This window comes from Heloderma suspectum, chromosome 2 (assembly GCF_057233095.1).
Source record: "Heloderma suspectum isolate Gila_16-S chromosome 2, 16-S_ref, whole genome shotgun sequence".
In the NCBI taxonomy this organism is placed as follows: domain Eukaryota; kingdom Metazoa; phylum Chordata; class Lepidosauria; order Squamata; family Helodermatidae; genus Heloderma; species Heloderma suspectum.
Window position 1 is genome coordinate 153,299,344 of NC_139459.1, and position 15,851 is coordinate 153,315,194.

General features: G+C 45.5%; 1 protein-coding gene across 6 annotated transcripts in view; it reads left to right on the forward strand.

Annotated features, from left to right (window-relative positions):
* MAN1A2 (mannosidase alpha class 1A member 2) overlaps positions 1-15,851 on the forward strand; it is a 79,283-nt gene that overhangs the window by 35,009 nt on the left and 28,423 nt on the right. For all 6 annotated transcript variants that reach the window (XM_084835264.1, XM_084835269.1, XM_084835265.1 and 3 more), the window contains exons 6-10: positions 7,688-7,782; positions 8,092-8,215; positions 8,359-8,452; positions 10,448-10,563; positions 13,842-14,061. In XM_084835264.1, coding sequence (XP_084691390.1) covers positions 7,688-7,782; positions 8,092-8,215; positions 8,359-8,452; positions 10,448-10,563; positions 13,842-14,061 — 649 coding nt within the window. The remainder of the gene's footprint in view (positions 1-7,687; positions 7,783-8,091; positions 8,216-8,358; positions 8,453-10,447; positions 10,564-13,841; positions 14,062-15,851) is intronic.

Here is a 15,851-nt window from a genome sequence, read left to right on the forward strand (position 1 = left end):
TCTTAGGCCTTTTCTCTCCATCTGTTTCCCTACTTATTTACTTACTTGCTTATGTTGATATGCCACCTTATTTGCTAAAAAGCAATCAAGGCATGCACAGCAATTTAAAACAATAAACAATAAAAATAACATTAAAACAGAAAAACATTAGAACATTAAAACTACATCAATTAAAAGGTAGATTAAAAAGATGTGTCTTCACAGCCTTTCTAAAAGCCAAGAGAGTGGGGACAAATGATAGTTCTTGAGGGAGCATGTTCCACAGTTGGGGAGTGATACAGGAGAAAGACCTTTCATGCATGCCTGACAAATGGGCTTTTGTGGGTGATGGTATAAAAGAGCCTCTCCTGCAGATCTTAATAACTGGACAGGTTCATAACAAGACAGGTGGTCCCTTTGATAGCCAGGCCCTAAGCCATTTTAGAGCATTAAAGATTAAAACCAACACCTTGAATTGAGCCTAGAAAGCCACTGGCAACCAGTGCAGGTCTTTCAAGGCAGGTGTATTATGGTCCTGATACTGTGCACTGGTTAGGTTAGCAGTTTGTATTTCTGGATGCTCTTCAAAGAGAGTCCATTGCAGTAGTCTAAACATAATGTAATCAAGGCGTGGATAACTCTTGACATGTCAGACCGACTCAGGAAGGATCGCAGCTGGCATACCAAGTGTAATTGTGCAAATGCACTCCTTGCCACTGCTGCTACCTGAAGATCCAGCAACAGCATAGGATCAGAGAGCACTCCCAAGCTTCTTACTATTTCCCCCCTTCCCAACACTTTGTTTCCACTGGTGGGTAGCATAACAAATCGGCACAGGGTGGGGGATTTTGAGTGAGAAAGTGTGGCAAGGGTTAAGTAGTACATCCACGTGCTTTGAGTAAGCCACCCAGGATTTCTGGGCATCCCCCCATTCATAGTCTGAAGGCCACTGATTCCTAACCTGGGGTCTAAATGTTGTACTCCATGCCCTGACTAGAGAGCCTTTTGCACTTCTGGATTTAGTTTTCTTCTGTAATGTTTCTCCTATCATGTTGACCATTCCGGTTGCCCTTATAGCTGGACCTTGACTTCCTACTTAAGGTGCGCTCCTCTTTCTCTAGGCAACAGAAGATTGTTCTCCAGACTTTTTGTACCCATAGAGAATGGTACAGCATAACTAGGCAAGGTACCTTTTGGGACAGTCCCATGGTTGTCATGGCGGACATGAAGTCCTGAGCCGTTCCCGACAGGGCAGCCTCAGCATGGATGTTGAAATCCCCCAGCAAAACAAGCTGAGGGCTCTCCAACCCCAACCCCGAGACTTCCCTGTCTGGCTCAGGAAGGGGGCCTGTTGAGCAGCGGAGGTGGACGGTACATCAACAGAATCCCTATTCAATCCCGGGCACCCACCTTCAAATACACACACTCGAACCCAGCAGACTGTGGGATAGGGCACCTGGTCAGGGGGACCGAATCCTGATAGACTACTGTTACTCCACTTACCCACCCCCCAGGTCTTGCCCGCTGCTGGACAGAGAACCCTGGAGGGCAGAGCTGAGAGAGATCCCCCCCCCCTTCATCCAACCAGGTCTCTGTAATACAGGCCAGGTTGGTGTGTTCATCCAGGATCAAGTCCTGGATAGCTGTTGTTTTACCATTCACTGACCTGGCATTCAGCAGCAGCAGCAGTTTCAACCCAGGGGGTCTGTTGCCAGAGCCATCCAGGTTATTTGAGTTGGGGGACAATTTGGGGTCAGTCAGCACTCTGTTGGTATACACTGTGCCTTTAGAGTGTGACTGTCTCCCCCCTCCGTATCTCCCTCTGCCCTGAAGAACCAGAACGGCCACTCCCTGGCTCCCAGTACCTCCCTGCTTCTTTAAAAAGCACATAGAATAGAATCATAGAATAGTAGGGTTGGAAGGGGCCTACAAGGCCATCGAGTCCAACCCCCTGCTCAATGCAGGAATCCAAGTCAGAGCATCCCTGACAAATGGCTGTCCAGCCTCGTCTTGAAGGCCTCCAGTGTGGGAGAGCCCACCACCTCCCCAGGTAATTGGTTCCATTGCCGTATTGCTCTGACACTCAGGAAGTTTTTCCTGATGTTCAGTCGGAATCTGGCTTCCTGTAACTTGAGCCCATTATTCCGTGTCCTGCACTCTGGGATGATCAAGAAGAGATCCTGGCCTTCTTCTCTGTGACAACCTTTCAAGTACTTGAAGAGTGCTATCATATCTCCCCTCAGTCTTCTCTTCTCAAGGCTAAACATGCCCAGTTCTTTCAGTCTCTCTTCATAGGGCTTTGTTTCCAGTCCCCTGATCATCTTTGTTGCCCTCCTTTGAACCCTCTCCAGTTTGTCTGCATCCTTCTTAAAGTGTGGTGCCCAGAACTGGACACAGTACTCCAGATGAGGCCTAACCAGTGCTGAGTAGAGGGGAACTAGTACTTCCCGGGATTTGGAAGCGATGCTTCTATGAATGCAGCCCAAAATAGCATTTGCCTTTTTTGCAGCCACATCACATTGTTGGCTCATATTCAGCTTGTGATCGACGACAATTCCAAGATCCTTCTCGCTCGTAGTGTGGTTGAGCCACGTATCCCCCATCTTGTAACTGTGCATTTGGTTTCTTTTTCCTAGGTGCAGAACTTGGCATTTGTCCCTATTAAATGCCATTCTGTTGTTTTCTGCCCAGCACTCCAGTCTATCCAGATCACTTTGAATTTTGTTTCTGTCTTCCAAAGTATTAGCTATCCCTCCCAATTTTGTGTCATCTGCAAATTTGATCAGCATTCCCTGCACCTCATCCTCCAAGTCATTAATAAAAATATTGAAGAGCACTGGGCCCAGGACTGAGCCCTGCGGTACCCCACTCGTTACCTCTCCCCAGCTTGAGAAGGTCCCATTGATAAGCACTCTTTGAGTCCGATTCTGTAGCCAACTGTGGATCCACCAGATCGTTGTTTCATCTAGCCCACTTTGAGCTAGTTTGCTCATCAGGATATCATGGGGCACTTTGTCGAAAGCTTTGCTGAAGTCGAGGTATATGATGTCTACAGCATTCCCACGGTCTACAAGGGAGGTGACTTGATCAAAAAATGAGATCAGATTTGTCTGGCAGGACTTGTTTTTGACAAATCCATGTTGGCTTCGAGTAATCACGGCATTGTTGTCAAGGTGCTTCCAGATGGATTGCTTTATGATCTGCTCCAGAATTTTCCCAGGGATTGATGTCAGACTGACTGGTCTGTAGTTCCCAGGTTCCTCCTTTTTACCCTTTTTGAAGATAGGGACAACGTTAGCCCTCCTCCAGTCATCTGGCACTTCCCCGGTCCTCCATGATTTCTCAAAGAGAATAGACAGCGGTTCTGAGAGTTCTTCTGCCAGTTCCTTTATGACTCTAGGATGCAGTTCATCTGGCCCTGGAGATCTGAACTCATTCAAAGTAATGAGGTGTTCCTTGACCATATGCCTGTCGATCTCAAGCTGCAATCCTGCCCCTTCAGCCTGTACTTCGCCTTTGCCAGGGGGGTCATAGACCCTCTTTTGGGAGAAGACTGAGCCAAAGTAGGAATTGAGCACCTCTGCCTTTTCTTTGTCCTCTGTTATCATTTTGCCATCCTTATTTAATAGCTGAACAACCATTTCTTTCCTCTGCCTTTTACTATGCACGTAGCTGAAGAAAGCCTTTTTGTTGTTTTTAGCATCCCTCGCTAACCTCACCTCGTTCTCCGCTTTAGCCTTCCTGATGCCATCCCTGCAATTCTGTGCTACCTGCCTGTACTCTTCCTTTGTTACTTGGCCTTCTTTCCACTTCCTATATGTGTCCTTTTTTGTTTTCAGGTCATCCCTAAGCTTTTTGTGAAGCCACATTGGCTTCTTCTGTTGTCTTCCACCTTTTCTTCTTGTTGGAATTGTTTGTGATTGTGCCTTGAGAATTTCCTTTTTTAAAAGTTCCCACCCATCTTGGACTCCTTTTCTCGCTAGCATTGCTTGCCATGGGACCTTACTGATCATTGTTCTGAGTTTATTAAAATCAGCTTTCCTAAAATCCAGGGTACGCGTTTGAGTACACTCGGCTTTTGCTTCCCTTAGAACCAAGAACTCAAGTACAACATGGTCGCTTTCCCCCAGAGTTCCTGTAACTGCTACTTTATCCACTAAGTCATCTCTGTTGGTTAGGATCAAGTCAAGGATAGCCGATCCTCTAGTTCCTTCCTCTACTTTCTGTAGGAGGAAGTTATCCTCCACACAAGTCAGGAATTTCCTGGAGGGGCCATGTTTTGCAGAATTTGTCTCCCAACAAATATCGGGGAAATTGAAGTCCCCCATTACTACTACATCATGCTTCCTTAAAACATTGGCTATTTGCTTTTCAAAAGTTTCATCCTTGTCTTCTCCTTGATTGGGTGGCCGGTAGTAGACTCCGACCACCAGGTTCCTTTTATTCTTTGCTCCATTTATTTCAACCCAGATGCTCTCGATGGGGCTACCAAGCTCCTCCTCCTGTATTTCTGTGCAGAGATATGTATTTTTCACATACAGTGCAACCCCGCCTCCCTTTCTGTTCCTCCTGTTCTTTTTGAACAAGTTATATCCTTCAACTGCTGTATTCCAGTCATGAGAGTCATCCCACCAAGTCTCAGTTATACCTATCAAGTCATAATTTCCCTCCTGTATTAAGAGTTCAAGTTCGTTCTGTTTGTTTCCCATACTCTGGGCATTAGTATATAGACATCGATGACCATGTGCTTCATAGTCTGGCTTTCTTCCTACCTGTGTCTGAAGACTATTATTGGGCGCTATCAGAGCTGTTCTCTCCATTGCAGTGCATGCGCCTACGTCCATTGTTACCCCCAACATTACATCTCCCTTCCCCGTAGGATTCAGTTTAAAGCCCTCCTGATGAAGTTCTTCATGCTGTGGCCAAACACATTCTTCCCAGCCTTTGTGAGGTGCAACCCATCCCTAGCCAACAGCCCATCTTCCAGGAAGTATAGCCTGTGGTCCCAGAATCCAAATCTCTCTCGTCGGCACCACCTTCGTAGCCAGTCATTCACCCGGAGTATTTTTCGTTCCCTTTCTATCCCTCTTCTAACTACTGGAAGGATGGATGAGAAAACTATCTGGGCCCCAAAGTTCTTGAGTTTCCTTCCCAAAGCTTCAAAGTCTGACGTGATCTCTTCGTAGCTCCGCTTGGCAGTATCATTTGTTCCCACATGGATGAGAAGAAAGGGATACCTGTCAGTGGGCTTTATGAGTGCAGGCAACCTTTCAGTCACGTCTCTAATCTGTCCTCCCGGGAGACAACATACCTGGCGAGTCCACGGGTCTTCGCGACATACTTGGGTCTCGATCCCACGCAGCAAGGAGTCTCCCACTACTACCACTCTTCTCTTCTTCTTCTTGTAGGCCTGGGTTTCATCGCCTCTGTTTGACTGACCTTTAGCCTCTTGCTCACTCTCATGCAGGTTCCCCTGTGATTCTTCCTCTGCAGGCTGTCCTCCAGTCTCATCTGCAAGTACCTGGAATCGGTTCCACAGCTCCACCGCTTCCACTGGTGCAGAGTGGCGTCTAGTTCTTCTTCTCCTAACTGTCACCGTTTTCCACGGAGTATCCTCTACTCCATTTTTTTTCATCTCAGCATTTCCCACTGCCTCATCTTGCTGTTGCTCTTCAAGCTTCTGGTCTGCCCTTTGCTGCTGTAGTTCCCCCATTCTGTCCAAGAACTCTTCGTGTTCTCTTATTCCCCGGAGGGTTGACAGTCGCCGCTCCAGTCCACTTACTTTTTCCTCCAGCAGCGTGATCAACTTGCACTTGTTGCAGGTGTAGGCCATGTTGTTCTCAGGCAAGAAAACAAACATTGCACACACCTTGCAGGTCACCACCACTGGAGAGTCTTGTCCTTCCATTGCCTCTTTTCCCTTTTTGTGTCTAGCTTTGTGATTGTTCTAGACTAGCCTGTGCCTGCTCCTCTACTCAGTAGAGGTTAAAAGCAGAGTCCCACTGGTGTGGAAGTGTGTGTTACAAGACAAATAAATGAAAAAAAGTTAGTAAAAAAAAAATAAAAAAAAAATGTTAGGGGCCTCCCCCTTGACCTCCCCTGCCGAACTCCCCTGGCCAACTCCTGTTTGCTCCCCCTGTCCGCTCGCTCTGTTCGCTCGCTCTCTGGGAGCTTGCCTGCTTCTGTAGTCCCTGGACCAGCTGGAGCAGCTTGCTCTGCTCTGCTCTGCTCAGCTGGGAGGCGGGAAACAGACTGAAGCTTCCCGCCCAGTCAGCTGCTGGGAGTACTCAGGCCACACCCCTCCAATTCAGTTGGAGCTCTCAGAAGCTCCTGGTGAGCTCACAGCCAGTCAGAAGGATAAAGGGCAGCGCCCTGGGCTTCCTGCAACCCACTTACCTCTTAGCCTCTGTCTCCTTTGTCTCCTTTGTCTCTTCAACCACTGCAACTCCCCTGGCCAACTCCTGTTTGCTCCCCCTGTTCGCTCGCTCTGTTCGCTCGCTCTCTGGGAGCTTGCCTGCTTCTGTAGTCCCTGGACCAGCTGGAGCAGCTTGCTCTGCTCTGCTCTGCTCAGCTGGGAGGCGGGAAACAGACTGAAGCTTCCCGCCCAGTCAGCTGCTGGGAGTACTCAGGCCACACCCCTCCAATTCAGTTGGAGCTCTCAGAAGCTCCTGGTGAGCTCACAGCCAGTCAGAAGGATAAAGGGCAGCGCCCTGGGCTTCCTGCAACCCACTTACCTCTTAGCCTCTGTCTCCTTTGTCTCCTTTGTCTCTTCAACCACTGCAACTCCCCTGGCCAACTCCTGTTTGCTCCCCCTGTTCACTCGCTCTCTGGGAGCTTGCCTGCTTCTGTAGTCCCTGGACCAGCTGGAGCAGCTTGCTCTGCTCTGCTCTGCTCAGCTGGGAGGCGGGAAACAGACTCTCTAGTGCAGGCATCCTGCAGTCCACACTGAGGCAAGCAGTCCCCCTCCCTCCTTTCAAGCAGGGGGACCGGCCCTCGCCCTCGTGTTCCCCCAAAGTGGCTTCCCCAGTGGGTGACCCCCCTTTGGTGTCACCCCCTTAGTTGGCGACTCCCGCCAGCGGTGGTCCTGCCCCCACTGGAGCCTGTGTTTTATGCCCCAGCTCCCACAAATGTTGCAGCTGGGAGTGGGGAGGCACTTGGCTGGACCTGGGTCTGCAAGGAGGCAGAGCAGAAGTCCCACAGGTGGAGGTCGAACCCCAGCAAGGCAGCAGCAGCAGAAGCACTGGGTCTCACTTGGCTTGCAGCGCTGTAGAGCTTCCTGCCCTTGCAAGCAGCGATGGAAAGATGTTGACACTGATATTATTTAGTACCTGTATAAGTATTATACCTGCTGGGAGAATTGTCCAGAGGCTTGGAGTGAAGTGTTGTCAGTATTGCCATGGCTGGGTATATGTGAATTAGCAGGCAGGATCTCTGTATGCCCACACCTTCCTGTCAGTGGAGAGGTGAGGAGGAGATGGCTAAGGGGCTGTTTATAGAAGGGTGTCTCTTTCCCTTAAGGACTAGGTACAGGTGTATGTGAGTGTGTGGCTGGAGTGTTCCTTCAGCTCCAAGAAAGGGTTATGGACTTATACACACTTACCTGGGGGTGAGTTACATTGAACTGAGTGGGTTTTACTCCTGAACAGATGTGTCCAGGATTGCACTGTAAATAATGGACAATGGTTCAACCATCTTTCTTCTGTTTCAGGTATTCAAGACAAAAGCAGTGCAGTTAGCAGGAAAACTTCTTCCTGCCTTCAATACACCCACAGGGATTCCTTGGGCAATGGTGAATCTGAAAAGGTATGAGATTTAGGGAGAGGAGCATACTGGCAATCAGCAGTAGTGAAAAGCATATGTTTGGCAATTCCTAGTAGATTAGGACCGCTCAAGGGCTGCTGAGGGATTCTCTGCATATTCAGTATATACATGGTATGATGCATTTCTTTTTGTAACAGCTGTGGTGTCATGTTAAGCTGTCTGCAGTACTCAAGATTCTGTGTGATACTTTCACTGTTGGTTCTTCGACATTGTTTTTTCTTAATTTATTTCACATATATGTTTTTCTTTGTTTTTTCCATTCACTTTCCAATTAGTTCTTTCTCTTACCAGTGGTGTAGGTCGCAATTGGGGCTGGGCTTCTGCTGGCAGCAGCATCCTGTCAGAGTTTGGTACACTTCACATGGAATTTGTACACCTGAGCTACCTAACTGGCAATCCTGTCTACTATGAAAAGGTTAGTTTTGTACTTCCTTTCAGGTGTGGGTTTTAAGATTTTTCATGACACTGACATGATAACATAGAAGTAATGCACTAATGTTAAAATGTGTATACTTCTAAATATATATGCTGTGGTGATGACTTTTTTATTTCATTTAGGTCATGCATATTCGTAAACTACTTCAGAAAATGGACCGCCCTAATGGGCTTTATCCAAACTACTTGAATCCAAGGACTGGGCGTTGGGGGCAGCGTGAGTATTTCCTTCTCATGAATGACAAAACCAGTTCAGACATCACAGCCAAAAAATGGTTTAGCCATCATGAACAGGCTTCATGCTCCCATGTTCCCTCCTCCCTTTGCATGCTCCAACTTCATGCTCCAGCTTCCTGGTTGATGGTAATTACAGTTTGACAGGATGTCCAAAGCAAGTGTCCGAAGCATCATTTGCCTCTGAAGTAGAATTGGAAACCAAGTGTTTTTCTAGTCTGTTACTTGAGGTTCTTTCACTGGAGTTGCTTAGGACTGAACTGAAACATTCTATAGGCACAGCATATGCTCAAATAGAGAGCCATGGGCCCGTTGACAGTGTAAAGAAGCAAGGAAAGCTTTACTGTAATAGTGAAATGGAAATTTGTACATCTCATCTGCACAGAGGTCGATGAACCCAAGGAAAAATCAAGGTGCACAGTTGTCTAATAAAATGTATCCATCAAATCAAGCAAATGTATCAAGCATTTCATGAGGGTTTTAAGGAAATGACAGAAGAGCAAGGCATTTGAGTAGGCTGCGGATGAGGGGGACCAAGATAATGCATGCGGTGGAACTAGTGTGTAATGAGCTAAGCATGATGAGGTGCCATATTGAGTAGATATAAATATAGGTGGTGGAATCCAGTTAACTCATCCTGCTTACGGAACAACTTTTGCCAGCAGAATGGGGAGGGGGGATTTCCCCTTCCCACTTGCAGCCCCCCACACACCTTCAAAATCTGCTCCAGAGGGTTGGAAAACCCTCTGGAACAGTTTTTGTGGGGTATGGGGGGTTGCATGGCAAGAAGAGGAGAAAGTCTCTTCACACAAACAGACATCCACTTGTGCAATGTTAGATTCCACTCAGAAGTTATAACACTGATTAAGCTGCTGGCATGTTGTTCCAAGAGCAAGCCACAGCAAGCTTTGGGCTCACTCTTTGCCCATCAAGCGAGGAGATTAGAAGCTTTTGCTTCTAGTTTGCAGCAAATTTTGTCTAAATATAGCATAATACGTTTTCACAAAACGTGGTATGTCCTCAAATCAAAATTAAATCATGGCCTGGGATCCTGGTTTGAGGGCAAACTATAGCTTGTGTAAACCATAGCTTGCTCTATTCAGATGAAACACAAGCTATGGTTTGTTGCTAACTAGAAATGCAAACTTCTAATCTCCTACTCTCATGCATGGGGGAAGTGGAGAAGGGAGTAAATGAATTCAGGCTTGCTCCTGCTCATTCCTGTTCCTCAAAAGCATGGTGTAATCTCATCCATACACATACACACTCATAACACACATGCACAGCACACACATCCAGAGAACACCCATTCATACATATTCACATACATCCAGACTTTCTCACTCTCCCCCATCCCCTGCAGCAATTAGGTTTGAAAAAAGCCTCCCATTGGAACTGATGGGATGCTTTTTCAAGTCTTAATTGCCAGCCAGGGGAGCGGTGATCTTCATGGGGATGGCATCATGCAGGGAGGAGAGGGGCAGAGGAGAAGGGGACAGGGCTGTGGAGGAGAGGCTGGGAGCTGGACAGGCAGGCCCCATGGGCCAGATCCAGCCCATAGGCCATCCGTTCCCCACTATACATTATGCAGAAAAGTCCACTGTTCCTCATTTTGATGGTGGGAGGGTTTAGTCTGAGCATTGAATGTCAAACATTTGGCAATGGACAACTACTGGATTGTGAACAATCATAGAAACAAAGTTCTTTTCTCTCCTTGTGTTGAAGTTCATTTCGTCTAATTGAGTGATGCAAAATGATATGTATTCAGAATGCTAAATATTTAAACCACAAGGCTTGTAGAAGTAGGTTCCAAGAAAATGAGAACCAGGAGAACCTCGGTTCTATTGAATTTATTGCTGGAGTGGATTAAAATAGTTTTAAATCATTAGTTTATCCAGACTGAGGGTTTTGCCTTTGCAAATCCAGGTAGTATTGCATACACCCATTTTCACACATACTCTCTCCCTTTTTGTTGCAGATCACACATCCATGGGTGGTTTGGGAGACAGTTTCTATGAGTACTTGCTGAAAGCCTGGTTGATGTCAGATAAGATGGACATGGAGGCAAGGAAAATGTATGATGATGCTATTGAGGTGATTATAGTGCATTGATTCCCCCCTCCAACAATAAAAATGTTGATTTTTTTTAAAAAAAAACTTTTTTCCTTAGAATCAAAATAATCTACTTTTTAACTTTTTTCACAGCAGCCAGGTATACAAGATTTTTCTCTGTTTTGATTAGTGTTTGAAACTAGTGTGAAAACATGAAGTTCACCAAACTGCACACATCCTGCTAGCAACATATTGTGACCTACCAGATGCTTGATAAACTTTACTCCCCCCGCCCGCCACCCCTGTTTTTGCAGTCTCAGGCAGCTGGCAAAAACAGGAGGTTCATCAAGCTCCTACAGGCCACAACACTTGTCTAGTGGGTTGCATTGGGACTGATAGATTACAAGTTGGGCAGGCCTCCATTAAGCATCACGTTTTACCATAAATGACCAGCTGTGTAGGTTCTGTGAACATAGCAAGAACTGGATTGTGACTTCCCACTCTGAATTGCTTCAACAATATTGTAACTGAACAAATAGTTATCCTGACCCTGGCTTTCTAGGCTCATTCATTTTAATGGCTAAGCATGTGCAATCAGTTATGTAATTGCACCCTAAAGGTTCGATTTAAGCAAAGTACTATGGTCCTTTTGGTTCCTACAAGCACTGCAGTGTCAGAGTAGCTGTTGAATCAGAGAGCTCCAAAGAACATCATTTGCAAGGGGTAGCATTAAGAGGTTGGCAGAAAGAGGTATCAGGGCTCTGCTTCCTTTTACAGCCAGTGCTATGATTAATTTTTTTACATTATTGGTAGAATTTGTATCTATCTCTAAATCATGAATTTCTCAGTTAATCAGCATTGATAGAAGGTTCAACCTACATATTTTGTTGTGATGGGTTTTAGAAGGTGTATTTTTTAGCATCTTCAACATAATGCTAAGAATCATTTATGCTTTTAAATTCAAGAGCACGATCCACAGGTTTGTGCTGCTTTTTGTGACTGTAGACTTAGAATCATAGAATCATAGGGTTGGAAGGGGCCTACAAGACCATCGAGTCCAACCCCCTGCTCGATGCAGGAAGCCTGATTCCCAGGCGGAATCCCATCCAAATACTAACCAGGGCTGACCCTGCTTAGCTTCCGAGATCAGATGAGATCAGGCACATCTTAAATGTTTACAAACAAGTTATAGTTTTCTTCACATCAACTTATTTGCTTGAGGTGCAAGGGGTTTATATCAGTATTTGAATGTAGTGACTAACAGATCCGCTGAATGGTAGAGGTTAGGATGGGGCAAACAAGCCCTTCTGCTTACAGAGGCTCTGCTGGTGGGGGAGCACATCAGGTCAAGAAGCTTGTGGAGGGGTCTGCAGGTGGGAACACCACATGCGATAGACCCCTAAATGGGTGACTCCAGTGGCAGAGCATTGCCTTGTGAGGTCACAGGATCAGACTTCCTATCTACACCAGCCTCAGACTGGCCTAGATATCTTACCTCCTGTTGAAAGCAACAGGAAGGAAAAGGTGGGTGGGTGGGTGGGTGGGAATGCTGCGAGGAACAAAAAAACAGGTAAGTGCCACCCTTCTCCCTTGGAAGTGGCAGAGGATCCACCACCCCAACTCCACTTAGGATTGGTTTCTAAGCCATATTCATTAATTTTGCATACACAGCATAGAACCCTGACTGCCTCAATTTGTTTCATTACATGGAAATGTTGTTCACTGCCCTGAATGCTCTGTGAGCAGAAGAATGAGATATAAATATTAAATGATAATAATAAAATTGTCCTAAGCAAAGTAGTTTAAGAACTGCTAGTAGGGTATTTATTATACTTCTAGCTTGCTGAACAAGATATCAGATTAGGGCTCAGCATTTGACTGTCCAAAATATTGTGCAAAAATAGTCCGCTATTTATATAGCATTAGCAACACAACAACAACAGCAGGACTGATACTTACGCTAAACAAATTAATTATTATTGTGAAACAATGAAATTAGAACAAGTAATTAATGTATAACTTTTAAGAATATTAGTTTAGGTCTCTATTAATGAAAACATTTTTTTTCTTGTTTGGAGATGCCAGCCGCATCCCCCTCCTTTCCTTCAGAATGCTCAGGGCAGCATACTTGGCTTCCCGTCCCATTTTTTTTTTTTACAATATGTGAGATAGGTTACGCTGAGAGAGGGATTGGCCCAAAGTCATTCAGTGGGTTTTATGACTGAGTGTGGATGTGGATTTGAACCAGGGTCTCCTAGTCCAACACTAACTGCTAGGAGGTAGCCACTGGAGAGAAGCTTTGCTATGCTGTAAGATTTGCCCTGAGTGCTACAGGGCAAGTAGCCCTCACTCATGCGCTTGCCACCAAATGACACCATGATAAAATTTAAAAAGGTAAACTGCCCCCAAACAGAAGTGTTCTTAGTTTTATGGAATATTTTTTCTACAGTTAATAATAGTTGGCCAAATAACAGTATTTGACCAGTAATAAACAGGCAGATGTGCAGGAACAGTAATCTTACCGGTTAGTGCAAAAATCAGACACACATCCTCACAGTAACCTGGGGAAGAAATGGAAGCAACCTCAGGAAAATAAATACAAGCCATAGTCTTGTAGATCTTCCTGTCTGTTGGCTGAAGTGCTACAGTCTTACAGAAGCCAGAGGTCTTACAGAAGCCAGAGTGTATTTGTGTATTTCAATGAGAATAGAGTTCAGCGAAGCACGGAATCAACCTGAACACAGCACCAGTGAATTGCTAGACAGAGGGGACACAATGCCCTACAATTCCCATCAGCCCTAGCCAGCATAGCTAGTAGTGAGGAATGGTGGGAGTTGAAAGCCAAAACTTCGGGAGGGCCACAATTTGCCCACCCCTGCTTTAGGAAAAAAAGCTGCTTCCACACTAATGCTAACCAGCCCATACCCACACCAACCAGTCTCTGGGGAAGGGAAGAAGAATTTAAGGTATGGCTCTCTAAGCTATAACTCTGCTCCCCCCTACACCTTTTCTTGGGGAAGGATGAAGGGGACTCGGTGCTTAACTCTCATCATGTGTGACAGAGCAAGTACTACATTACTTCCTTCACGACTGCGCCCTTTGGCAGAGAGGGAAGAAGCAGAGCAGCTCATTAGCTCCCAGCTCCCCTTCTGTGAGTTTATTGTGTGTATCCAATTGTATGCATATGTATGTAGTTCTTTGGTTTCTAGCAAGAGAGAAAAATCTTGGAAAATATTTTAATACAAATCATAAAATGCAGTTACAATATGGAATATTTTTGCCATTCCCAGTAACTGGAGTGTATTGATTTCTCTCTGCAGGCCATAGAGAAGCATCTTATCAGAAAGTCCAATGGAGGCCTAACTTTTATTGGGGAGTGGAAGAATGGACATCTTGAGAGAAAGATGGGCCATCTCACATGCTTTGCTGGTGGAATGTTTGCACTTGGAGCAGATGGTTCCCGAGACGATAAGGCTGGACATTACCTTCAGCTTGGAGCAGAGATTGCACATACATGTCATGAATCATATGACAGGACAAGTATGCATCCTTGCCCATCTTGGGTTTTGAGTGTGTGTTTTCCTTACTATTTGCCCTAAATGGGACTGATTTGGGGCAGTTGAGTGTAGAAGAAAAGTGGGGAGAGGGTATAAAGTTTGTAAGAGATTTGTTCTTAGTTCATGACTCTGATATTTGATTTGAATGGAGAATGTGTTATGTGTATTTAAACCTAATTTTGACAAGGGAAACTACATAAAAGCACCATAGGTTTCTGATAGTCATTATTTGTGGGAAAACTAGAAAATGAAGCGATTAAATCCAACAAGAAAATCCTGTAACACTGGTAACCACAATAGTACGGGGGTTCTTAAGATTAAAAATCCTTAAAAGCTGAGAAACTATCTGTGCCCAAATGTTTTGGGGTTAATTCTGCCTGTCCTTTTCTTGACGCAGGTAGCAAAATCTAAATAATCCAAAATTGTCTTCCTGAAAGCTGAGATTTCTGACAAACACTTGAAATAGGGGCCGAGTTATTTATGGCCTTTCTTGTATAACTGCTAGTAGTGATACAACATGAAATCCATTCTTGGACCCTGCGGAAGGATAAGAAACAATTGCCTGAATGTTCCAAAGATAGTTACATTGAATACTAGCAAGGTAGCACTGATAGCTGCGACTATCACTGCTGAAGACTGGAGGGGTTTGGCTCAGAAGTGCCCTGAGGGGTGTACTTTTAATGAGCCTAACCCCACCCCATGCTGTGGTTGCTTCAGCAGTGGATGGAAGCTGGGCCCTTCTATCCTTGAAGGGAACTGGGCAAACAGGGAATTCAGTTCTGAGAAGCTGTTTTTTTTCAGAAACCTACTCCCTGTCTTTCCGGGCCATAGGCTAGTGGGGATATCTGCCAGCAGCATGAGGGAAGCACACACTTGCGATCTGTGAGTCTTGGGAAGATGTGTAGGCCATTCCAACCAGGGTGGATTGATGTTAAATTCCCAAGAAAAAATAGATTTAAATCAATTTTCTTGTTTTGAAATGAATATATTTCCTGAATAGGCATGCATACTAACTAATGGCAACATGAGACTTGCCTCTGAGTAAACATGCATAGAACAGAACTGTAACAATGGGCCAGAATGTCTAGAAGCAAGAGATAAGGGGAGAGTAATCCTATGGTCCCCAGAGAGTGTCCCAAGGACCATAGGATTCTTTGGAGCACCCCCCTGCCAGGCCATAGGCACTGCTACGACCTCGAAAGGGGGACTCTGGAATGTCTTCTTGTGGACTTCACCTCCCATGATCCCAAGCAGAAGAAGATGTCACAGCATCAAGGCATTGGCTGAATCTCTTTCCACTTTTGAACAAAATGGAGGGTATGGAGTGGGAGGCCAGGTGGGCTTCTCACATCCACACAGCCCCCTGGCCCCCAGGGTAAGCTTTTGCCACTTGTGGGATGGAATTGACTGATAGGAGAGAATAAGAATAAATTGGGTGGGGTGGGGAGGAAAGAGAGAATAAGGCTCCCCTTGAGTGGCCCAAAATCCTGTTGAGGGGCTCAGTTTATTTTTGGGTAAGCAAACTGGTACTCATTCATCACTAGAGGTTGTCCAGACATAATTTAAATGTTTTGCTTTAGTGTTCATTCTTTATGGAGCCAGTGCTAGGGCTGAAAATTGACAGGGAGGATGGGAATATAAAACTCTGAGTGGGCTTTAGATTTCCCTAAACTTCAGTGGGTTTTAGGTTTCTTTCAGGTTACAAAAGGGCTGGTCAAATTTGCAGGAACTGTTACAAATGTTAGTAGACAAAATATTTGTGTCCGTTAAAAA